The following is a 25,560-nucleotide window of genomic DNA, read 5'->3' as shown; positions in this document are numbered from 1 at the left end:
TAGCCTCCTCTTGGGCTTTGTACAAGGACCCACAAGCTTCTTAAAAGAATTCCCAGCTTCCTCTTGAGCTTTTATACAAGGACCCATCAGGTTTCTTATAAACATAGGAACAGGTCTTTAGTAACCTTTTAGCCTATCCTGGTGAGTTTCTTCCACTTTTAAACCAGACTTTAAACAAGCTAAGATTGTTTCAATCTCATATTGAGTACACTTTTTGGAATGAGAGACATGGACAGTCTCTGTCACCCTTATCTTCATCAATCTTCCTTAGCAGAGTCTAGGATCCATGTTTGCTTATTCTCAGCAAGAGTCAGCCTTAATCTTGGGCTTTAAAACAAGAAGTCTCCACTAGATAATCTTTCTGCCATTTTTAATCAAAACCCCTGGAAAGGGTTAGCCTCCAATCATTCCTTCATTTTAACAAAAACCCCTGGAAAGGGTCAGCCTCCAAATCACAGTCAATAAAAAGAGTCAAAACCCCTGGAAAGGGTTAGCCTCCACACATTCCTTCATTTTAACTAAAACCCTGGAAAGGGTCAGCCTCAAATCATTCCTTCATTTTAACAAAAACCCCTAGAAAGGGTCAGCCTCTAAAATCACTCATTCAAATCCAAAAATTCATTCTTTCAAAAGATAATTTACCCAGCTGAGTCAAAACCTCTGGAAAGGGTTAGCTTAAAAAAAAAACATAAAAGTAAATCAGTTTGTTAAAATCCTCTAGCAGAATAAAACTCCCTACTGAGTCCTTCATTTTTAAGTAGCCACAACCTTGGGCTTTATACAAGGCAGATAAACCATATTTCCCTGTGTCAAAGATTCCTAGTCTCTAGGATCTTTTCCTCATAGAGTCTTCCATACTCAGTTTCTTTGAGAGTCCGCCACAACCTTGGGCTTTATACAAGGCAGAAAATAATGTTTTCCCTAGCCAAAGTAGCCACAACCTTGGGCTTCATACAAGGCACAAATTAATAACTTCCACAGTTGAGAGTCAGCCACAACCTTGGGCTTTGTACAAGGCACACAAAATAGAGTCATCCATAGTCTCAAAAACTCAGTTTCCTCAGCAGTTAGCCACAACCTTGGGCTTCATACAAGGCACAAAATAGAGTCTCCCTAAGTAAAGTCAGCCACAATTCTGGGCTTTGTACAGAACACCAAATAAAACTCATAAAATAAACACTCTCCAACTAGAGTCAGCCTCAATTCTGGGCTTTGTACAGAACACAAAAATTCCTTAATTTAAATTCTCCCCAGTAGAGTTATCTCTCAATCAAAACAATAAATTAATCAAAAGCCTCAAGCTCGAGCCTCATTCAAGCCAGCTAAAAAATCAAATCTTTCAAACAATAGATAGACATAGCTCATCTTCATAGGTAGATATTTCTCCTATCTCACCACAAACAAACAATCATTTCAAATAATCATCATTTCAAACAAATCATCATTTCTCCCATTTAGGACTCTGAAAGGCATGCTCTGGCAACACACCCAGACTTGTACGACCCTTTCCCTAATTTGGTTGAGAATCTTTCATTTTAGAGGCACGATGGCTGTCATACTTGATCAACCAAGTAGACTCCCCTCTTAATGAAACATCATTTTTTTAGCTTTTCTGTCACTTTAAAATGTTTGTGGTGGAATAGTAGAAATACCTCTCTGTAAAGATGATTTCATGTCTCTTTATTGTAAACAAAGATTTAATTCAAAGCTTCAACCTTGAGCTTCAAGCAAGACACCAAAAATCATTTAAAATCCCTAATTAGTTCCCCGAACTACATTAAGCTCTGACTTCCACTAGGGATATGTAGGCATGAGGTTCACAAGGAATCTCAGCGAGCTAATAAAATACCAAAAATAGTCAATTTGTCAGTCAGTCTGTCTTTTTCAAATCAATTCAATTCTCTCTCCTAACACAAAGGAGAAACTTTTCCAATCATTAGCAGTAAACACAATCACAATGACACAGAGAAGGTTCCCGTAGAGTACTACGGATATGTAGGGTGCTTAAACTCTTCCCTATGTATAACCGACCCCCCGAACTCCAGAATTTCTAGTCTAGGTGAATCCCCACACTTAGCAAACTCCTAGGGTTAATTTGAGATCTTTCTCCCCTTTCCTACTCGTTAGGACAATTAAAAAGTTCGTGTGATATAGTAGGAAGAACTGAAACAAAATTCATCCCGCCCCCGGCGCATTCTCCTTCCAAATTTCGCGTGAAGGGTCTAGCGTGCCGTCCTCCCAAGTGAAACGGGGAGGTAAAAAAAACGACACCACAAACACCAATTCCATCCCTTAAGAGGAGAAATTGACCTGTCTTGATTGCCTTCGTCAGAACATCTGCCATCTGCTTCTGGGTGCTACAGTGCATAACTTCTAATGTTCCGTTCTGGACTTGGCTTCTCAAGAAATGATACTTAGTCTTAATATGCTTTCTTCTCCTGTGTAACATAGGGTTTCTGGCAAGATTGATTGTAGACTTGTTATCAATCATCAACTTCTTTACTTTAATATTCAGATCTTGCAATAAATTCAGAAGCCACACAGCTTGACATGCAGCTACAGCGCCTACAATATACTCAGCTTCACATGTTGATAGAGCAGCAACAACTTGCTTCTTAAAAAATGAATCAATATTCAAATTCCAAGATCTGGCTGCTTGTTTCAATCCATACAGATCTCTATGTAACTTGTACACCATCCCTTCATGATTCTTTTTTACGAAACCAGGAGGTTGTGACACGTATACCTCTTGTTGTAATGGATCGTTCATAAATGCTGACTTCACATCCAAATGCATCAGAGGCCAATTTCTATTTGCAGCTAAAGCAATCACCATTCTAATTGTTTCATGTCTAGCTACGGGTGCAAATACCTCAAAGTAATCTAGTCCAGGTTTCTGAAGAAACCTCTAGCCACTTTCCTTGCTTTGTGCTTACCAACTGATCCATCTGGCTTAAGCTTCACCTTGAAAACCCATCTGACGCTGATGGCTTTCTTCTTCTTCGGAAGCTTAATCAACTCCCATGTTTTGTTTCTTTCTATAGCCTCAAGTTCTTCTTTCATGGCATTCAGCCATACTTTCTTCTTGAGCGCTTCTTCAATACCAACTGGTTCAAAATCTACTAACATGGCACATTGAATGACTACTCCCTCTAAGTCAAGTTCGGTGTCTTGCAACATGTCAAAATCTGCAAACCTTCTAGGTATAGTTTTGATTCTTTGTGGCCTCTGAACTTGTTCTGAATATTCTCCTGAACTTGGAACAAAATTAACTTCAGAATTACCACCTTCAGCAACATGATCATCTCCATAATCTTGTCCCCTAGAACCTACGTCTTCAGAGTTTCCCCTTCCAGAAGCATGACCACCACCAGATTCGGGATCATCATCAGAATCATCATCTTCATCTTCAGAGTCTTCAGAATCATCTTCTGACTCTGACTCTTCTTCCGAACTTTCAACTTCTGACTCGTCTTCAAAAGTTATCTCTACACCAGAAATGGATTGAGACTTACTCCAATCCCAAGCTTCTGATTCTTTCACAATAACGTCTCTGCTGACTTCAACTTTGTTAGTTTCTAGACAATAAAGCTTGTATGCACCTGTACTGTGGTACCCCACCAATAACATCACTTTGCTTCTATCATCCAACTTCTTCCTTCTAGCTTCTGGAACGTGTTTTTAACACACAGAACCAAAAACCTTCAGATGACTAACACTTTGCTTCTCTCCAGTCCACTTCTCTAAAGGAACAATCTCCTTCAGCTTATGCGTTGGACATCTATTAAGCACATATGCTGCAGTAGAAACAGCTTCTCCCCATAGATTGTGAGGAAGCTTATTCTCTTTTACCATACATCTCGTCATATCAATCCAAGTACGATTTCTTCATTCAACAAGACCATTGTATTGAGGAGTATAAGGAACAGTAACCTCATGCTCAATTCCATTATCATCACAAAACTTCTGGAATTATGTAGAGTTATACTCACCTCCACCATCCGTTCTGAGAATCTTTAACTTCTTACCACTTTGATTCTCAGCCTTCACCTTAAACTTCTGGAATTCTATAAACAACTCATTCTTAAACTTGATGAGTGTTACCCATGTCATTCTTGTGAACTCGTCCATAAAATACACAAAATACATATTTCCTCCAAGTGAAGGTTCTGTAAATGGTCCACACACATCAGAATATACTACTCCCAGAGCATGTTTTACTCTTGAGGCTACTTCTGATACAAATGGCAATCTGGGTTGCTTGCCTTTCATGCATACCTCACATGACTTCTCAGGCTTCACAGTATTTGGAATGCCACGTACGAGCTTCTTAGAACTTAGATGCCCTAAGCTTCTATAGTTCAGATGCCCCATCCTCTTATGCCATAACTTACTATCTCCTTCAGAGCCTTCTGCACTAAGATACTCTGTTTCAGTTGTTTCTACATTCAACTTGAATATATGTTCTGTTGCTTCTCTGTTCAGATTGCATAATCAACTTCTGATTGGAATCATACAACTTCAAGAGGTTGTTCTTCATAACAACTGAGAAACCTTTTTCAATTAGCTGACCCACACTCATCAGATTGCTTTTGATTCCAGGAACATACCAAACATCTTTGGTCAGAACAGTTTTCCCATTCTTCACTTTAACTTTGACATTTCCATTCCTTCTGCATTAAGGTACTTATCATCAGCATATTTGATCTTTGTCCTCCTTCTGAGTCAAAATCTATCAGCCATCGTTTGTTTCCAGTCAAGTGATTTGAACAGCCAGTATCCATATACCACCAATCTGCCACACATCTTCCATCAGACTCAGAAGCCATCAATAGCACATGTTCATAATCTGACTCTCCTCTGGCTATGTTTGCTTCTTCTGATTTCATTCCTTTGTTTGACCAGCAATCTCTAGCAAAATGGCCAAACTGCTTACAATAGTAACATTGAACTTTCTTCTTGTCAGACTTCTCCTTCCCCTTCTGATGTTTCTTCTCATCAGAAGTTGAGGTTTCTGACTTCTGGAATCTATCACCACGTCTATTCTTGGCCTCTTACCAAGAATGCTTTTGGTCCTTCTTGACAAAAGAAGCTTTTAGAGCCTGCTCAACTTCCCTCTCAGAAGTTCTTTCAATCAGACGCAACTCATGTGCTTCTAGACTACTTTGTAGCTCTTCTATTCTCATGGTTTCAAGATCTTTAGAATGTTCGATTGCTATAACAATGTAATCAAATTGAGGAGTAAGTGACCCCAATACCTTCTCTATGATTACTTGTTCAGAAAGGGTTTCTCCACAAGCTTTCTTCTCATTAGTCATCAGAATCACTCTGGATATATACTCTGAAACCTTCTCATTGTTCTTCATGTTGAGATTCTCATATTGCTTTCTCAGGGACTGAAGCTTCACCTTCTTCACTGATGCATCACCACCGTAGCATCTAACCAGTGTGTCCCACGCATCCTTTGACGTCGTCGAATCAACAATCTTCTCAAACACGTTCACATCCACACACTGATGGATGAAGAACAACGCCTTCTGATCTTTCTTCTTGGTGTTTCACTGCGCCTCTATCTCTTCTTCTATCGCATCTGCTGCAACCGGAATATACCCATCAGTAAATAGCTCAAGAACATCTTGAGCCCCAAATAACACGCACATCTGAATCATCCATCTGTCCTAGTTCTTACCATCAAAAACTGGAAGTTTGGTACTCAAATTGGCGTTTCTGTTCATCTTCAACCTTGTACAATACACTCAGATTTTTCACTCACACAGTGTTTCCCAACCCCAGAGAATCAGAAAATGTGATTCTGTCACAATTTTGTTCAAAAATTCAACACGAACCCAGAAACAAAATCAACCATACAACACAAACTCACGTTCACTCGTGTTTCCCTGTGTTTCTAAGTAGGCTCTGATACCAATTTGTTATGGTACAATAATCAAAGATGATAGGAATAATGGAATAATAATGAGAGAATGACGGCTACCAAAAAGGTGAAAGAAATAAAGGTTGTTGTTATAAATGACATCTACCACTAGTCTATTTATACAAAGAAAATATTGACACATAGGCCTTAATAAAATAAGCTTAATGACCAAGATAAAAGGTACATAAATAACAAAATACTAAATTACTCTTTAATACTATAAGCTACATGTAGTAAGAGACTATAATGGAGTTCATAAAGTCAGTGAGTCAACTGCTTTTGGTGCACAAATCGTCCATATTCAGAACATAATAAAACCATTTATGACACCACCTTACACGTCACTTGCTAAATCAATGAAAATAGTTTAATGTATAAAAAGATAAAATTAGAGAGTCATATACAATTATTTTTGTAATACTAATTCAAAGAATCTCCAACTTGCAGGAAGCAAACAAACTCAAAAATAGAAAAACTTACTAATAATATAACAAAATTCCAACTTTGACCAAACTAAAGAAAGTGATAACAAATTACTCCCTCCGTTTTTTATTATAAGTCGTTTTAGACTTTTCACACAGTTTAAGAAAAATAATAATTGTTGTATGAAAATAAGAAATTATGAAAGTTTTTACAAAATTATCGATATATGGAAGATAAATTTATATTATTGAAAGGAGAGAAAATAATAAATATTTAAGGATATAATAGGAAAAGTAGCATTAATTATTTATTGGAATTGTAAAATGACTTATATTTAAATACAAACTTTTTTTCCAAAACGACTTATAATAAAAAACGGAGGGAGTATAAAATCCAAAAATGTTTCAAAGTGTGACTGAAGAAAATATTGATATTTAATACTATATGTTTTAACAGCAAGAGTCCGTGTAGAAGAAAGAAGAGTATTAATATTAATTGTATAATTTAAATAATAAAATATTTATATTAAATTGAAGTTTGAATGTGTTACTTACTTTGGTAAAATGTTGAAGTGAAGAAAATATGGTAATGCAAAAAGAACATACAGTTGATTTAAATTTTATTTTAATAACTATAATTATTTTGATTTATATTTTGTGTAAAGTTTAATTTAAATATATGAAAAGAATTCTGAAATCCAGTTAGTTTTTTTTTTTTAAGTAAACTGGAACACAAGTTTTTTCTAAGAGATTAATCATCCAATATATATTTCTCTTCATTTATTTCTCACATTCATTATACAATATTTGTTCTGAAGTGTGTTTCTCGAAAACCATAAGAAAAAATTTGTTTATAAATTAATTGAGTAATGAATATATCTGGTCGAATTAAGGCCGGAGGGAGTAAGTAGTTTTCAAGCTTGTAAAATTTTAGAATTATAATATAAAAATAGTTTAGCAAACAATTTATTAAAATATGAAAATTGACTTTGAAACGTTAATAATGCATCCGCGATCATGATGTGCATTTTTTCCTTGAGAAAAATATTAGTTATACTGATTAGTCAAGTCTTTTCATTTTGTCTTATTCTTGTTTATTCTTCTTTTCATTCGCATCTTGTTTGGAAATTTGAGAAGTAATAATAACAAGCTGAGTTTTATTACTTTGGCTGAGAAAACAAATGAAGATGATGAGTATTCTCAAGTTAGTTGCAGTACTCTTTGTTGTGGTGTCGCAGCTGTTTTTGAATGGAGCTGTTGGTTGCTTAGAGAATGAGAGACATGCTCTTCTTCAGTTGAAGGCCAGCCTTGTGTTGGATGACACTTCCTTTTTGCCTAGCTGGGACAGTAAGAACGATGGTTGCTGTGCATGGGAAGGAATCGGTTGTAACAATCAAACTGGACATGTTGAAATGTTTCATCTTAGTCCTCCTCAGTTTGGATTTGAGACACTTAAAGTATTTCCAGGCGAGATCAATGCATCATTGATGGAGTTGAGACATTTAAAATATTTGAACATTAGTTGGAATCGGTTTTCAAACAATGTTTTTTCAGAAATGTTTGGTTCTCTTATCTACTTGAGATTCCTTGACCTCCATGATTCATTTCTTGAGGGAAGAATTCCAAATGATGTTGCTCATCTTTCACACTTGCAATATCTTGATCTTTCATATACTTACCTGGAGGGGACAATCCCTTATCAACTTGGAAATCTCTCTCATTTGCACCATCTTGATCTCAGTTGGAATTTTCTTAATGGAACCATTCCTCATCAACTTGGAAGCCTTTCAAATTTACAAGAGCTTAATCTTGGATCCAATTACAGACTCAAATTTGATGATAAGAACAATCATGTTGGAGGTCAGTGGATTTCTAATCTTACTCTTTTAACCCATCTTGACTTGAGTGGCTTACCCAATCTCAATTCTTCTCCTCTCTTGTTACAAACTATTGCCAAGCTTCCTAAAATACAAGAATTGAAGTTATCAAATTGTGACCTTTCTGATCTTTACCTCCATTCTCAGTCCCATTCACGGTTCAACTTTTCTACTTCTCTTGCAATCCTTGACCTTTCATTCAATACCTTTTCATCTTCCAAAATATTTGAATGGGTGTTTAATGCCACCTCTAACTTAATTGAGCTTGATCTAAGCAATAACAGCTTCAATGGCACCATTTCATATGACTTTGGCAATATCCGAAATCGTCTTGAACAACTCGACTTATCGGAAAATGAACTACAAGGTGGAATTCCAGAATCTATTAGACATATGTGTATGTTACAGTCATTGCATCTTGATGGTAGCAACTTGAATGAAGACATTTCAACTATGCTACACAAATTGTCTGGTTGTGCAAGATACTCACTGCAACATTTGAGTTTAGCTTACAGCCAAATTACTGGAACGTTGTCTGATCTTTCAATATTCCCATCTCTAATAATAATCGAGCTTTCAAATAATATGTTAAGTGGGAGGGTGCCATATGGAATTCCAAAATCATTGGAGTCTTTCATAATTAGATCAAATTCTTTAGAAGGTGGAATTCCAAAATCATTTGGTAACCTATGTTCATTAAAGTTGTTAGATTTGTCAAGTAACAAGCTGAGTGAAGATCTTTCAGTGATACTTCATAATTTATCTTTTGGGTGTACAAAAGATTCACTTCAAGAATTAAACTTGGAAAGCAACCAAATTATTGGCACGGTACCTGACATGTCAATGTTCTCATCTTTAAGAACTCTGGCCCTATCCAACAATTCATTAAATGGGAGGATACTAAACAATTCAGCATTCCCCAGCCATTTAGAGAATCTATACTTGGATTCTAATGATTTGGAAGGTGTGATAACCGACTCTCAATTTGGAAACATGTCCATGTTAAAGGAGTTATACTTGAATGACAATCCAATGTCTCTCATATTCGGTGAAAATTGGGTGCCATCTTTTCAGTTGAATACCATGCTGTTAAGGTCATGTATGCTAGGGCCTAATTTTCCAAAATGGTTGCAGAGTCAAAAGCATCTTCAACGGATAGACATTTCTAATGCTGAAATTTCTGATGCAGTTCCAGTATGGTTTTGGACTCAAACAAAATATTTAAATTTCATGAATATTTCATACAATAATCTCTTTGGCACAATTCCAAATTTGCCAATAAGATTTTCTGAAGGTTGTGAAGTAATTCTCGACTCAAATCAATTTGAAGGTTCAATCCCCCTGTTTTTGCAAAGTGCAACATTTCTGCGGTTGTCCGAGAACAAATTTTCTGAACCTCGTTTATTCTTATGTTCTAACAATTCAATCGATAGATTGCACCTATTGGATATTTCAAAGAATCAACTATCCAAGCAACTCCCTGATTGTTGGAGTCATTTGAAATCATTGGAATTTCTAGATTTGAGTGGCAATACTTTGTCTGGTGAAGTACCATCCTCATTGGGATCATTACATGCACTTAAGGTATTGATATTGCGTAACAATACTTTTACTGGGATGTTGCCCATGTCCTTGATAAATTGCACAGGACTGATCATGCTTGATGTTGGAGATAATAGGTTCTCGGGACCAATACCGTATTGGTTAGGACAAGAATTGCAAATGTTAAGCTTACGAAGAAATCAGTTTAGTGGAAGTATTCCACAGAGTCTTTGTTACTTGACAAATATTCAACTGTTGGATCTCTCAGATAACAGTCTATCAGGAGGAGTTTTCAAATGCTTGATGAATTTTTCCGCTATGTCTCAAAACATTTCCTCAACTACAGAAGTAGACTTAAACATAAATTTGATGTATGGACATGGAATTATAAAGGCATCTGACACCTATGATTTGATTACTGTGTTGATGTGGAAAGGTGAAGAACGATTGTTCAAGAATAATAAGCTTATTTTGAGGAGCATTGACCTTTCAAGCAATCAATTGATGGGAGACATTCCAAAAGAAATAGGAAACTTGATCGAATTGGTGTCACTGAATTTATCAAGCAACAATTTGACCGGAGAAATTACTTCAGAGATTGGAAGGTTAACATCACTTGAATTTCTTGACTTGTCAAGAAACCATTTCTTTGGTCCAATTCCTCCTTCTCTAGCTCAAATTGATCGTTTGTCCATGTTGAATCTTTCCTATAACAATCTTTCTGGAAGAATTCCAATTGGCACACAATTACAAAGTTTCGATGCATCAAGTTATGAAGGGAATGCTGGTCTTTGTGGAAAACCACTTGACAAAAACTGTCCAGGAGATGAAGAAGTTACACCTCAGAAACCAGAAACAAATGAAGAAAGTAGTCCAGAAGATAAAAAATCAATTTATTTGAGTGTGGCATTGGGATTTATCATAGGATTTTGGGGACTTTGGGGATCATTATTTCTCATCAGGACTTGGAGACATACATATGTGTTGTTCTTGAACAACATAGTTGATACAATGTATGTGTTTATGGTGCTGAATGGAATAAAATTTCAAAGGTGGCTCGGAGGTTTGCAGGTAACCTTTCCCTTTTCCCTCTTTCACACTAGCTTAATAGTTTCATTTCATAATTATCTGACACGTTAATTAGGTCTACAAGTCAATGTCATGATCTCAATTTGCTTATAGCCTTTTTGTTAAATAAGTTAAGCTTGAGCTTACAACAAAATTCTGTTACATCAAAATTATAAATGTTTAAAGTTTTCAAGCAGCATTTTTCCTTAAGAGATATGAATAGCTTATATATTGCTCAAACACATGGTTCATTTATTTCTATGATTATTTTTTCACTTAAACTCAAGTATGTTCTTTGATCACTTTGTAATTTCCCACAGGAAAAGTTTTTCTAAGCACCTCCAATAGAATCATGCGAGGTTTTGTTGAAGAAAGGTAGCACAAAAATAAAGGAATCCAGAGTTCTATGTCAATCACCAACTTCTGAAGCATATACATGTGATATGTGTTGTGAGATTAATAATGTTATTGTCAAAGAGAAAAAAACATGTTTTATAATTTTGTTTTTTAGATACTGTAATGATTGCACTCTCAGTCCTTCTTCAGTTTTCCAATATTGTGTTGTAATAAAGTTATTGAAATAAAATAATATGATTGTTGTGAATCACCATTTTATGTTTGTGTTTCATGACACAAGTATATTATTATGAAATATGGATTGCAGAAGGTTGAATAAGAAATGAAAGAAAGTTGATTATAAGTAAATAATGTGATATATGATTACATCTAATTATTTTTATGGTAATTGAAATAGGGAAGATGCATTATGTTCAATGATGAGATGTTTATGTGTATCTATTTCCATAATACGTCAGACATAACTTCTTTATAATTCTAGCCTTTTAGAATATAAGCAGAAACATGTTCAGAAATTGGTGCTTTTCATAGAAACTAAACATCCATTCTCATAACTTCCTAATGTAGATTTTGCTCTGTCTTTTGGAAGGACTTGCAATGGGAAAATTTTTAACGGGTTATTACTAATTAAGCATATTTTATTATAATTTGATGCAACATACTGGAATGTGTCTTGTAAGTTGTAAATACTGATAGACTTCTTTCTCTCCTTGTAATTTTATTTTATGGGATACTTTTGGAAGGTACGTTGGATACCGGATTAAATCTCTTGCAACAAATTGCATGAAATGCTTGCTCACTTCTTGAACAATTCTCACTTCACCTTCTTCTACTTAAATCAGTAGGTCTCTCTGCCAATCCCATGGCAACTTGCATATCTCAGTCTTCCATACCGACCATCTTGAAACTTCAAGTTAAGCTAGTTTTTCAGATGAAACTTTTCTTTCCACTTTCACATTGTGTAGTTCCCCCAAGGATTTATCTATCCTCATTCATTACTTTTCTGCAATGCCTTCATGAAGAAGTTACTTAACTTTTTGAAACCTTTTGAACCATTAGTGACAGAAGAATGAGTGAATGTTGATGTTGTCAACAAGCTTCTTTTTATGCTAAAAAGTTATTAACTTGTGAAATTCAAAATCATCATAAGATATAACCAACACATTTGAGGGCAGATTCTCACTACAATCATGGAAAACATGGAGTCACACAATCAAGGGATCTTATGCATTGGATAAGATTAAACAACTTGTATTTTGATTTTTCGTTATAAAGCTCAAATTACTTATATTATGCAGCCCCAAATACAACTGAAGTGGCTATAAAAAAATGGCTTTCCAACTATAAAATTGAAACTAAAATAGTGAATTACGAAACCAGGGCATCACCTCCAAAGCATCTTTTCGACATCTTTTCGACCATTTTTAAGTCAACTTCATTATTGGCATAATAAGCACAACAAAATCATAATACACCATAAGACATTATCTAATGGAGGTAAATAACTGCCATAATTTGAGTGGGGTTATTCAATGGATTAAGTATCCTATAGTGCAGAACATCATTGCATTTGCCTGCTGATGTTTTCTTTTCACAATCTAATTTCTACTTGGTCAAAAATCTGCTAATTTTCGGTAAGCATAAATCTAACCAAATATTCAAAATGTAACAAACAACACATAAATCTTTCGTTATACAGCCTATAGCTACGGTAAGCATAAATTTTACCAAATACTGCTAATTTGAAATCGTAATCATGACATGAGTTTTTGATGGAAACCCGAAATTCCGAATTTGAAATTATGTAAGAGATAAGAGAGTAGAAAATAGTATGTATTCATTAGATGAAGAAATAAAATTTGTAGAAGAATCCTCCTAACCATAATGGCCCACTCAATAATCTTGCATAATCACTACAAGTCACTGGAGGCAAATACTCAGTCATAGTAGAAGGTACATTATTTCAAGGAATCTTTTATTATGTAACAGTAAGTCCTTGTGTAAGTATTTCAAAGAGATCATTATGGATATCTTAGAGCTATTTTTAGCTTATTTTTATAAACTATTTCAGATGCCAGATTAAATCTCCAGCAACAAATTGCGTGAAATGCTTGCAAACTACTGGAACAACGGTCACTTTACCGTCTTCTATTTAAACCAAACAGTAGGTCCGTCTACCTGCCAATCCCATTGCAACCTGCATTTTTCAGTTTTTCCAACTTCACATAGTGTAATATCCTCATTCATTACATTTATGCAATGCCTTCATGTATAAGTTACTTCACTTTTCGAAACCTTTTGCACTCATGCTGACAGGAGAATGAGTGAATGTTGATATTGCCAATAAACTTGCCATTCTTGTTAACTTTTTACACTTAAAAATGCTTCACTTGTTGTGAAGTTCAAAGTAATCGTAAGATATAACCAACAAATTTTCCTCCTCAATTCCATAAGACTAAACTTTTGGGAGCTGGATTCTCACTACAATCATGGAAAACATGGAGTAACACAATCAAGGGATCTTATACATTGGAAAAAGATTAAACAACCTGTCTTTTTACTTACATTATAAAGCTTTAACATCGACGCCACCGCACATATTACTAATGCAGCAGCACCAAATACAACTGCAGTGGCTATAGCAAATGTCTTTCCAATTCCAACTATAAAATTGAAAACAAAATAGTGAATTACAAATCTAGAGCATCATCCCTAAAGCATCTTTCAGATCATTTTTTAACTCAACTTCATTATTGGAATAATTAGCTCAACAAAATCATAATACACGATAAGCCATATCAAACATGAGCACCACAGGTGCAGTCCATCTCCTCCATAGCATTCTCCGGGGTAACTCCTAAGTACTCTACCAACAACTCCAATGCCTCCTCTTTGCCACACCTCTTATGGTCTAAAAACCTCCTTCTTATCGGAAGATGCAACAGACACAAGACATCGTCCAATGTGATCATCATCTCACCATATGGTAGATGGAACGATGATGTCTCATGATGTCATCTCTCAACAAAAGCGTTAATCATACCATGATTAACGGTAGTATATCCAGAGAGGGTCAAACCTTTCAACCCTGAAAACAGCAAGAGCAAAATTAATGATCTTTCAACCCTGAAAACAGCAGGCGACTGATCTTTCGTGCATGATTAATGATCTTTAGCACATCACGTTCATGCATACATGGTTTAACAAAATTAATTCAACCAAACAAAACTTAATAATGAAATAAACACTACAAAAATTAATAGTTAAATACAATATTTACCTCCCCGTCCCAGATATGTCAGGCAACATGGTTCGGGTATAGAGGCAACATTGATAAATCAGAAGGCTCTCCTCTAAAACCCTGAGGTTCCGCTGGTGTGACTCCAGCTGCCTAGGCCTCAGGTCAGGTGCTGCCTCATACGTTGCAAAAAGACTCATTTTAAAAGAAAGGGAAAAAAGGCAGACCGACTAAAACCGGAGATGCATTTCTGGTTTTTATGTTAACGTCGAACAAAACCGGAAATGTATCTCTAGTACGACCTGCAACTTTCTACTTCGTTAATGATGAAGCTCGCTCGGGCTACAAAGATCTCAACAAAATATTCATTGATCGAAAAAACCTTACTAAGATGTTGTGAGATATTGGATCGAACTCTAGTATTGTCGAAGGGTAGCTTCTTGGTTCGACAGTTCGACAGAGTTAAGCATGAAGTCGAAGGATTGTTCACATGCTGGTGTCGAAGTGTGCATGCTGTAGTCGAAGATGGGTCTAGCATGCAGATGTCGAAGATGCTAGAGTTGTTAGCATGTTAAATTAGGTTTTAGTGTTTAAACCCTAATTTGTTAAGTTAGCTTGTTTATTAAGTTGGCTTGTGTAATGGGCCTTGCTGAAAAAGCCCATTAGTTAGTATGTTAGGTTTTATTATAAATAGCATACTAGTCTCTCATCATTGCTAAGCTGCAAATCCTAATTTAGGGTGAGAGAGGTTATTTGTTATTCTTGTAAACTTGTAATCTTGTTTTAAGAGAAAGTGAAAGAAAAGCAGTTATAACCAATTCTTGTGTTCTTCTTATCCTCTCTAATTCCCTATTATACTTTGTTATTGGTATCGTTTTTCACAACAAATTGGTGCGGTGAGCGTGGAGAAGATGCCTTCAACAAAGTATGAGATTGAAAAGTTCACCGGAGTGAATGATTTCGGTCTGTGGCGCTTGAAGATGAAAGCCCTACTGGTTCAGCAGGGTTGTTTGGAAGCGTTGAAGGGAGAGGCAGCCATGAATGCAGAATTGACGGCAGCGGAGAAGACGACTATGATTGAGAAGGCACACAACGCAATTTTGTTGAGCCTCGGTGATAAGGTTCTCAGGCAGGTATCAAAGGAGACGACGGCATCAGGGTTATGGGTGAAACTTGAAAGTTTGTATATGACCAAATCGCTTGTAAATCGACTCTACCTGAAGCAAGCTTTGTATTCATTCAAGATGATTGAAGATAAAGTATTGGCTGAGCAGTTGGATATGTTCAACAAGCTGATTATTGATCTTGAAAATATTGATGTGAAGATCGATGATGAAGATCAAGCGCTGTTACTATTGTGTTCTTTGCCTCGATCACATGCTCACTTCAAAGAAACTCTCTTGTATGGAAGGGAGTCCCTGACGTTTGAAGAAGTTCAATCAGCCTTGTACTCTAAGGACTTGAATGAACGAAAGGAGCATAAACCTTCGACTGTTGGCGAAGGTTTGGCCGTTAAAGGAAAACTCTTACGAAAGAATGGTAAGTTCGACAAGAAGGGCAAAAGCCAGTCGAAGTCTTACAGTGGCGAAGCATCTGGCATTCGATGCTATCATTGTAAGAAGGAGGGTCACACAAGAAAGGTGTGTCCTGAACGCCTGAAAGATCATGGAGTTTCAAGCAGTGACTCGAGAAGAGAGTGGATTATGGATTCAGGGTGCACTTGGCACATGACTCCAAACAAAGACTTGTTCGAGGAAGTATGTGATCAAGATGGTGGATCAGTATTGCTGGGAAACAACAAGGCTTGCAAGATTGCAGGTATTGGATCTGTTAGATTCAAGCTCCATGATGAGTCAATAAGGTTGTTGACTGAAGTCAGGTATGTTCCTGATTTGAAGAGAAATCTGCTTTCTCTTGGTGAATTCGACAAGAAAGGATATGTTTTCCAAGGAGAGAAAAGTATCCTAAGAGTCATGAAGGGTTCGAAGGAAGTCTTGAGAGGCGTGAAGAAACAAGGCTTGTATACCCTTGAGGCTGAAGTTGTAAGTGGTTCGACAAATGTTGTATCCACGAAACCTTTGTCGAAGACCGAAATCTGGCACATGAGATTGGGCCATGTCAGTGAAAGGGGTCTGGTCGAATTAAGGAAACAAAATCTGCTTGGTGGAGACAAAATCGAAAAGCTGAAGTTTTGTGAACCCTGTGTACTTGGAAAATCTTGCAGAGTGAAGTTCAACAAAGGCAAACAAAGAACACATGGATCCCTTGATTACATCCATGCTGATCTTTGGGGGCCTGCAAGGTGTCCATCACATTCAGGAGCAAGGTATTTTCTATCCATAGTAGATGATTATTCCAGAAAATTATGGGTATTCATCCAGAAGACTAAGGATGAAACTTTTGAGAATTTCAAAAGTTGGAAGACTCTGGTTGAAAATCAGACTGGCAGGAAGGTCAAGAGGTTGAGAACCGACAATGGCCTTGAATTTTGCAATGAGGCATTCGACAGTTTTTGTGCTGCCTTTGGTATTGCAAGGCACAGAACTACTGCAGGTACTCCACAGCAAAATGGTTTGGCTGAAAGATTTAATCGAACTATTTTGGAGAGAGTCAGATGCATGTTGACTAGTGCGGGGTTAAAGAAGGTGTTCTGGGCTGAGGCTGCTTCGACAGCAACATATCTGATAAACAGATGTCCTTCGACAGCGTTAGATATGAAGACACCTGAAGAAGTTTGGTCGGGACATCCACCAGATCTCGACAAACTGAGAGTATTTGGCTGTGTAGCCTATGCTCACATTAGGCAAGACAAGGTCGAACCTAGAGCTCTGAAATGCATGTTCATGGGATACCCTGAAGGAGTCAAAGCTTATAGGCTATGGTGCCTAGAGTCAGGTCACAGGAGGTGTATCACCAGTCGAGATGTAGTTTTCAATGAAGCTGAAATGGCTTTTAAGAAAACTGATGATGTTGGTCGAAGTACAGAAACATCTGACGAAGAGCTGGAACAGGTAGAGATTCCTGTTGAGGTGGAGCATGTTGATGCTGAATTGCATATCCCAGATGAAGTCGAAGAAGAAGCAGAAGATGCTGAGGAAGTTGAGGAAACTGACGATGACTACCTATTGTCGAGAGATAGGTCGAGAAGAGTCATCAAACCACCTCAGAAACTTGGGTATGCAGATCTTATAGCTTATGCATTAATCTCTGCCAGTGAGGCTCTTGATGATGAACCTAGAGATTATAAGGAAGTTATGAGGAGTCAAAATAAGACTGAATGGCTGAAGGCCATGGATGATGAGATGAAATCTCTTCATGATAATCACACTTGGGAACTGATCAAGAAACCTGCTGGGGCAAGGTTAGTCAGCTGTAAATGGATTTTCAAAGTTAAGGAAGGAATTGAAGGAGTGACGTTGAAAAGATATAAGGCAAGGTTAGTCGCAAGGGGTTTCACTCAGAAAGAAGGTGTCGACTTCAATGATGTGTTTTCTCCTGTTGTGAAACATAGGTCCATTCGAATGCTGCTTGCCATGGTGGCACAGTTCGATCTTGAACTGGAACAGATGGATGTGAAAACTGCGTTCTTGTATGGTGATCTAGATGAAACGATCCTGATGAGGCAACCTGAAGGGTATGTCGAAAAGGGGAAGGATGATTATGTGTGTAAGTTAAAGAGATCCTTGTATGGGCTGAAACAATCTCCTCGACAGTGGAATAGGAGATTCGACAAGTTCATGGCACGCATAAGTTTCATTAGAACAAGCAACAGTGTCGAAGATGTGATGAGGGTGAAGGCTGAACTCAATAAGGAGTTCGATATGAAGGATCTGGGAGCTGCTTCCAGGATTCTTGGAATTGACATTCGAAGAGATAGAAAGAAGTCGAAGTTATGCCTATCTCAAGAGGCATATCTACGGAAGATTCTTGAAAAGTTTGGTATGTCGAATTCGAAGCCAGTTGTGACTCCAACAAACCCTCAGTTCAAGCTGAGTATTGATCAGTGTCCCAGTACTGATGTGGAAAGAGCCTATATGAATAGCATCCCATATGCTAATATAGTTGGTTCTTTGATGTATGCTATGGTTTGTACTAGACCCGACATAGCATACGCAGTAAGTCTTGTAAGCAGGTACATGGCGAATCCTGGAAAGGCTCACTGGCAAGCATTGAAGTGGATTTTAAGGTACATAAATGGGTCTCTGAATAGAGTCCTAATTTATGGTGGAGCCTTGGGTGAAGATGGTAAAGCAGTAATCGAAGGATATGTCGACTCTGATTATGCAGGTTGTATGGATTCCAGGAAATCTATTTCTGGATATGTTTTCACTATGTTTGGCACAGCAATTAGTTGGAAAGCAACACTTCAGAAGGTTGTTGCTCTATCAACCACTGAAGCGGAGTACATTGCATTAACTGAAGCTGTGAAAGAAGCATTGTGGCTTGAAGGTTTTGCGAAGGAGCTGAAACTCCAAGGTCGAGGTATCAATGTTAAATGTGATAGTCAAAGTGCAATACACCTGTCGAAGAATTCAGCCTATCATGAGCGAACTAAGCACATTGATGTGAGGCTGCATTTTGTCAGAGGAGTAATCAAGCGTGGAGAAGTCCAAGTGCTGAAGGTTTCGACTGAAGACAATGCTGCTGATATGATCACCAAGACATTGTCGAGTTGCAAGTTTTTCCACTGTATGCAGTTGATAAAGCTGCATGAAGAAAGCTAGTTTGTTCCTTGACGTTGTAGAGTTAGGTCCAAGGTGGAGATTTGTGAGATATTGGATCGAACTCTAGTATTGTCGAAGGGTAGCTTCTTGGTTCGACAGTTCGACAGAGTTAAGCATGAAGTCGAAGGATTGTTCACATGCTGGTGTCGAAGTGTGCATGCTGTAGTCGAAGATGGGTCTAGCATGCAGATGTCGAAGATGCTAGAGTTGTTAGCATGTTAAATTAGGTTTTAGTGTTTAAACCCTAATTTGTTAAGTTAGCTTGTTTATTAAGTTGGCTTGTGTAATGGGCCTTGCTGAAAAAGCCCATTAGTTAGTATGTTAGGTTTTATTATAAATAGCATACTAGTCTCTCATCATTGCTAAGCTGCAAATCCTAATTTAGGGTGAGAGAGGTTATTTGTTATTCTTGTAAACTTGTAATCTTGTTTTAAGAGAAAGTGAAAGAAAAGCAGTTATAACCAATTCTTGTGTTCTTCTTATCCTCTCTAATTCCCTATTATACTTTGTTATTGGTATCGTTTTTCACAACAGATGTTTAATCATATTCATAAGCTTGTAAACACTAAAAATATTTCAACTATCTAACCTAAAACTCAATTTCTAAATGTGTATACATTTAACTCAAAAAACACTTACAATTTCACTTCAAAATCTGATTCTTGTTGGTTGATGAAGCTTCAACACTGATGTTAGATGATGCTTGATTGTTGTTTGTTGATTTCTATTGAAATTTTCGCACAAGGGAGTAGGTGGGTTTTTGAAAGGTTTTTGAGGTTGGGTTTTGAATGTTTTCTGAAAGTGAGGAAGGGGAAGAGAAGAGGCGCGTATTTGTGTCAATATATTCCTGAAATATAACTATGGTTCCCTCCTGTAAATACATTTTCGGTTAGTTCCCTGCTCTTGTCCATCAAAGAGCTGACTAAGGCTGCTTCTGAAAATATATTTTCAATAACTGAATGCGTTTATTTATTTTTGTACAACACACTAGAAAAATATATGGTGTGTTAAAGAAATTCTCTAAATATATATCAACGAAAGCATAATTTCTACATGAGTTTGTAGTAGCCTAGTGGTGTGGTATTGTCTAAAAAATTTATGAGTCTTATTTTATTTTTTCTTAATCAATTTTTTAATGATTAATAAAATCATTAAGGGGTGCAGTTTCTTTATATGACATTAGTGATTTTTCTAACAATTCATTTACCTTTTATAGTATAATTAATTAATTACTTTAAAATTTCATAAATCTTTTGTTATATAAACTTAAAGTAAAATAGATATAGTTAGGTTTTATTTTTTATTTTAGAAAATAATGTATAATCTTCTTTTATAATATTTTATTTATTTTAATTTGGTCATACAAAATTGATTAAGAATTACTATTGTTTCAACACAAATAAAATTAAATAATTTTAAATTAAATTTGTAAGATAATACTTTCTTTTTAATATAATTCTTAAATCATATATATATATATATATATATATATATATATATATATATATATATATATATATATATATATATATATATATATATATATATATATATATATATATATATATATATATATATATATATATATATATATATATTATTGTAAATTTTGACTTAATCTTCCAAATTCGTTTAGCCGGCCCTGATTCTAATGTTCTAATGAAACAAATAGAATGTACTTGATTTGTTGCACTATTCCTCGTCAACGGTTTATTCATTACTCACTGTCAAGTCTTTCCATTGAGTCTTCCTCTCATTTGCAGTACCTTGATCTTTCAGGGAATTATCTTGTTGGAACCATTCCTCATCAACTTGGAAGCCTTTCAAGTTTACAAGAGCTTAATCTTAGATACAATTACAGACTCAAATTTGATGATAAAAATAATCATGTTGGAGGTCAGTGGCTTTCTAATCTCACTCTTTTAACCCATCTTGACTTGAGTGACATATTCAATCTCAATTCTTCTCATCTCTGGATGCAAATGATTGCTAAGCTTCCTAGCATACAAGAATTGAAGCTATCTTCTTGTGACCTTTCCGATCTTTACCTCCATTCTCTGTCCCATTCACGGTTCAACTTTTCTACTTCTCTTGCAATCCTTGACCTTTCATTCAATACCTTTTCATCTTCCAAAATATTTGAATGGGTGTTTAATGCCACCTCCAACTTAATTGACCTTGATCTTAGTGATAACAAATTCAATGACACCATTCCATATGATTTTGGCAACATACAAAACCCTCTTCAACGTCTCGACTTGTTCGGAAATGAACTACAAGGTGGAGTTCCAGAATCTATTAGACATATATGTACGTTAAAATCATTGCATCTTGATGGTAACAACTTGAATGAAGACATTTCAACCATTCTACACAAATTGTCTGGTTGTGCAAGATACTCACTGCAATATTTGGGTTTAAGTTTCAACCAAATTACTGGAAAATTGTCTGATTTTTCAATATTCCCAACTCTAATATCACTTGACCTTTCAAATAATATGTTAAGAGGGAGGATTCCAGATGGATTTCCAAAATCGTTGGAGTCTTTGTCATTTGAATCAAATTCTTTAGAAGGCGGAATTCCAAAATCATTTGGAAACCTATGTTCATTAAGATGGCTATATTTGTCAGAAAACAAGCTGAGTGAAGATCTTTCAGTGATACTTCATAACTTATCTTTTGGGTGTGCAAAAGATTCACTTCAAGAATTACACTTGGATAGCAACCAAATTACTGGCACGGTACCTGACATGTCAATGTTCTCATCTTTAGGAACTCTCGACCTATCCAACAATTCATTAAGGAGGATACTAAAAGTTTCAACATTCCCCTATCATTTAGAAAATCTATACTTGGATTTTAATGATTTGGAAGGTGTGATCACAGACTCTCAATTTGGAAACATGTCCATGTTAAAGGAATTATACTTGAGTGAAAACTCATTGTCTCTCATATTCCGTGAAAATTGGGTGCCAGCTTTTCAATTGAATACCATTGGGTTAAGGTCATGTATGTTAGGGCCTAGTTTTCCAAAATGGTTGCAGAGTCAAAAACTTCTTCAACGGATAGACATTTCTAATGCTAAAATTTCAGATGCAGTTCCAGTATGGTTTTGGACTCAAACAAAAAATTTAAATTTCATGAATATTTCATACAATAATCTGTTTGGCACAATTCCAAATTTGCCCATAAGATTTTATGAAGGTTCTGAAGTATTTATGGATTCAAATCAATTTGAAGGTTCAATCCCCCTGTTTTTGCAAAGTGCAACATTTCTACGGCTGTCCAAGAACAAATTTTCCGAAACTCGTTTATTTTTATGTTCTAACAATTCAATTGATAGATTGCGCCAATTGGATATATCAAAGAATCAACTATCCAAGCAGCTCCATGATTGTTGGAGTCATTTGAAATCATTGGAATTTCTAGATTTGAGTGACAATGCTTTGTCTGGTGAAGTACCATCCTCATTGGGATCTTTACTTGCACTTAAGGTGTTGATATTGCGTAACAATACCTTCATTGGGAAGTTGCCTGTCTCCTTGATAAATTGCACAGGACTGATCATGCTTGATGTTGGAGATAATAGATTCTCCGGACCAATTCCGTATTGGTTAGGACAACAATTGGAAATGTTAAGCTTACGAAGGAATCAATTTTATGGAAATCTTCCGCGGAGTCTTTGTTACTTAACAAATATTCAGTTGTTGGACCTTGTAAGAAAAAATAGAGGGTGATGGAAGGTGGTGGAGAAGAGAAGGATAGAAATTCCAAAATAATAAAGATTGTTTTTATTTTTATTTTTAAGGAAGATGATATGTTGTTTTTTCATATATTTCATTAAGTTGAAAATACTACAAATATATAGAATCAAGCAATGAACTTACTTGTTGTAGTGGAAGTAAAATCCAAAACAACACTATTCTAAATAGTAGACTAAATAGTAGACATCATTAGATTTGGTCTACTTTACTATCTTGACAAGCAAGAATCTAATTATTATAAAAAACAAGACAAGTAAAGTGACATGACAAGCAAAGTGACATAACAAGCAAAATGACTAAACAAGTAATGTGACATAACAAGAAAAGTAATATGTTAGAAAAATATCAATTTCTAACACTCCTCCTTGATATTTTTCTTGAATACTCCAAGCATTGATCTCAATTCTTCAAACTTTCCCTTGGAAAGAGCTTTGGTCATTATATCTGCAATCTGATTTTCTGAACTGCAATGCTCCAAACTGATTTCTTTTGACTTTTCAGCTTCTCTAATAGCATGATATTTAACCTTGATGTGTTTGGTTCTTCCATGCTGGACTGGATTCTTAGCTATGGCTATAGCAGATTTGTTATCCACCCATATGACAGTAGCGTTGTTTTGAAATTGTTCCACATCTGTTAAAATCTTCCTTAGCCAAATAGTTTGATTTGCTGCTGCTGCTGCAGAAATATACTCCGCTTCTGCTGACGATTGGGCGACAACTTCTTGTTTCTTTGAATTCCATGAGAACACAGCACTACCAAATGAGAAAATATAACCAGAGGTACTTTTTACATCATCTACACTTCCAGCCCAGTCACTATCTGCATATCCTTGGAGCTCTCCACTCTCATTTTTCAAAAAACACAAACCATAGTCAGATGTACCTTTTATGTACCTCAAAACTCTCTTAGCTGCACCAAGATGAACTTGACTTGGAGAATGCATGAACCTGGAAAGTAAGCTAGCAGCAAACATTATATCAGGCCTGGTTGCTGAAAGATACAACAAACTTCCAATTATACTTCTATAAATAGAAGCATCTGCACTATTATCACCATCATCCTTTGATAATTTTTCATTCACAATAAGAGGTGTGGGAACAGACTTGCATTTATCCATATTAAACTTCTTTAATACCTCCAAAGCATATTTCTTTTGAGAAATAAAGATTCCAGCACTTGACTGAAAGATCTCCATTCCAAGAAAATATTTCATTTCACCCAAATCTGTCATCTCAAATTCATTCTCCATATCTTGCTTGAATTGACTTAGAGAATTGGATTTATTCCCTATAACCAACAGATCATCGACATACAATGACACTATTAGTTGGAGTTCATTCTTTGACCTCTTCACATACAGAGTAGCCTCATTTTCACTTCTTTTAAAACCTTTTTGCAAAAGATAACCATCAATTCTGCTATACCATGCTCTTGGTGCTTGTTTTAAGCCATAGAGGGCTTTGTGAAGCTTGTAAACTTTATTTTCACTTCCTCCAACCATAAAACCTTCAGGCTGGTCGACATAAATGTCTTCATCAAGCAATCCATTTAAAAAAGCTGATTTAACATCAAAATGATAAATTTTCCATCCCAATTTTGCTGCTAAGGCAACCAACAACCTAATTGTATCATGTCTTGCAACAGGTGCAAAAGTGTCTGAAAAATCAACACCGTGTTGTTGAAAATAACCTTTTACCACCAATCTGGCCTTAAGCTTATTTATAGATCCATCAGGATTGAGTTTGGTTCTATAAACCCACTTAACACCAATAATCTTTTGATTTTTTGGTTTGTCTACAAGCTTCCATGTTTGATTTTTCTCTATCATCTTCATCTCCTCTTGCATGGCAACCTTCCATCCCTCAATATTAGCAGCTTCAGCATATCGGGTAGGCTCTAATGTAGCTATATTGCACCTGGCATAGATATCATCCAAGGTTCTAGTACCTCGGGTTGGAAAATCCGCATCAATATCATAACTTTCTTCTTCATCTTCTGAATTTTGATTCTCCAAACTATCTTCCATAGACAATACCTTACTTGAACCTTCAGCTTGACTTTTCTCCCAATTCCATTTAGAGAACTCATCAAATTTTACATCTCTGCTAACCAGAATTCTCTTGGTCTCCAAATTATAAATTCGATACGCTTTGGAGCTACTACTGTACCCCAAAAATATACCGATCACAGACTTTGTTTCCAATTTATCTCTTTTCACATTTGGAACATGAACGTAGCAGACACATCCAAATATCTTTAAATGTTGAACAGACGGCTTTCTTTTATACCATGCTTCAAAGGGTGTTTTTCCCTTCAAGGCTTTGGTAGGCAACAAATTCAGTAAGTACACTGATGTGTTGACAGCCTCCGCCCAAAAGGTTTTAGGAATATCTTTCTCAAAAAGCAAACATCGAGACATATCCATGATTGTCCTGTTCTTCCTTTCACTCACTCCATTTTGTTGAGGAGTGTAAGGAACAGTAAATTGATGTTGGATTCCAGCTTGCTCACAAAAAGTTTTAAATTCTCCTGCTGTATACTCAGTACCATTATCAGACCTGAGCTTTTTAATTTGACAATCAGCCTCTTTTTCAACCATAAGTTTGAAACTCTGAAATGTAGCAAACACTTCT

At 36.1% G+C, this 25,560-nt stretch overlaps 2 protein-coding genes across 2 annotated transcripts; both read left to right on the top strand.

Annotated features, from left to right (window-relative positions):
- Positions 1-7,428: 7,428 nt before the first annotated feature.
- Positions 7,429-11,443, top strand: LOC131617892 (receptor-like protein EIX2). Its single transcript, XM_058889162.1, has 2 exons — positions 7,429-10,844; positions 11,162-11,443. The coding sequence occupies exons 1-2, from the start codon at positions 7,536-7,538 to the stop codon at positions 11,174-11,176; spliced, it is 3,324 nt and encodes a 1,107-aa protein (XP_058745145.1). The 5' UTR covers positions 7,429-7,535; the 3' UTR covers positions 11,177-11,443.
- A 9,390-nt stretch (positions 11,444-20,833) lies between these two features.
- On the top strand, positions 20,834-22,897 carry LOC131619768 (receptor-like protein EIX1). The gene has a single exon (XM_058890833.1). It carries the CDS (start codon positions 20,834-20,836, stop codon positions 22,895-22,897), a length of 2,064 nt encoding a protein of 687 aa, XP_058746816.1.
- Positions 22,898-25,560: the final 2,663 nt, after the last annotated feature.

The sequence above is a fragment of the Vicia villosa genome, linkage group LG7 (genome assembly GCF_029867415.1).
Source record: "Vicia villosa cultivar HV-30 ecotype Madison, WI linkage group LG7, Vvil1.0, whole genome shotgun sequence".
Lineage (NCBI taxonomy): Eukaryota > Viridiplantae > Streptophyta > Magnoliopsida > Fabales > Fabaceae > Vicia > Vicia villosa.
The sequence above is the reverse complement of the archived record's forward strand: the minus strand, read 5'-3'. Positions and strand labels throughout refer to the sequence as shown.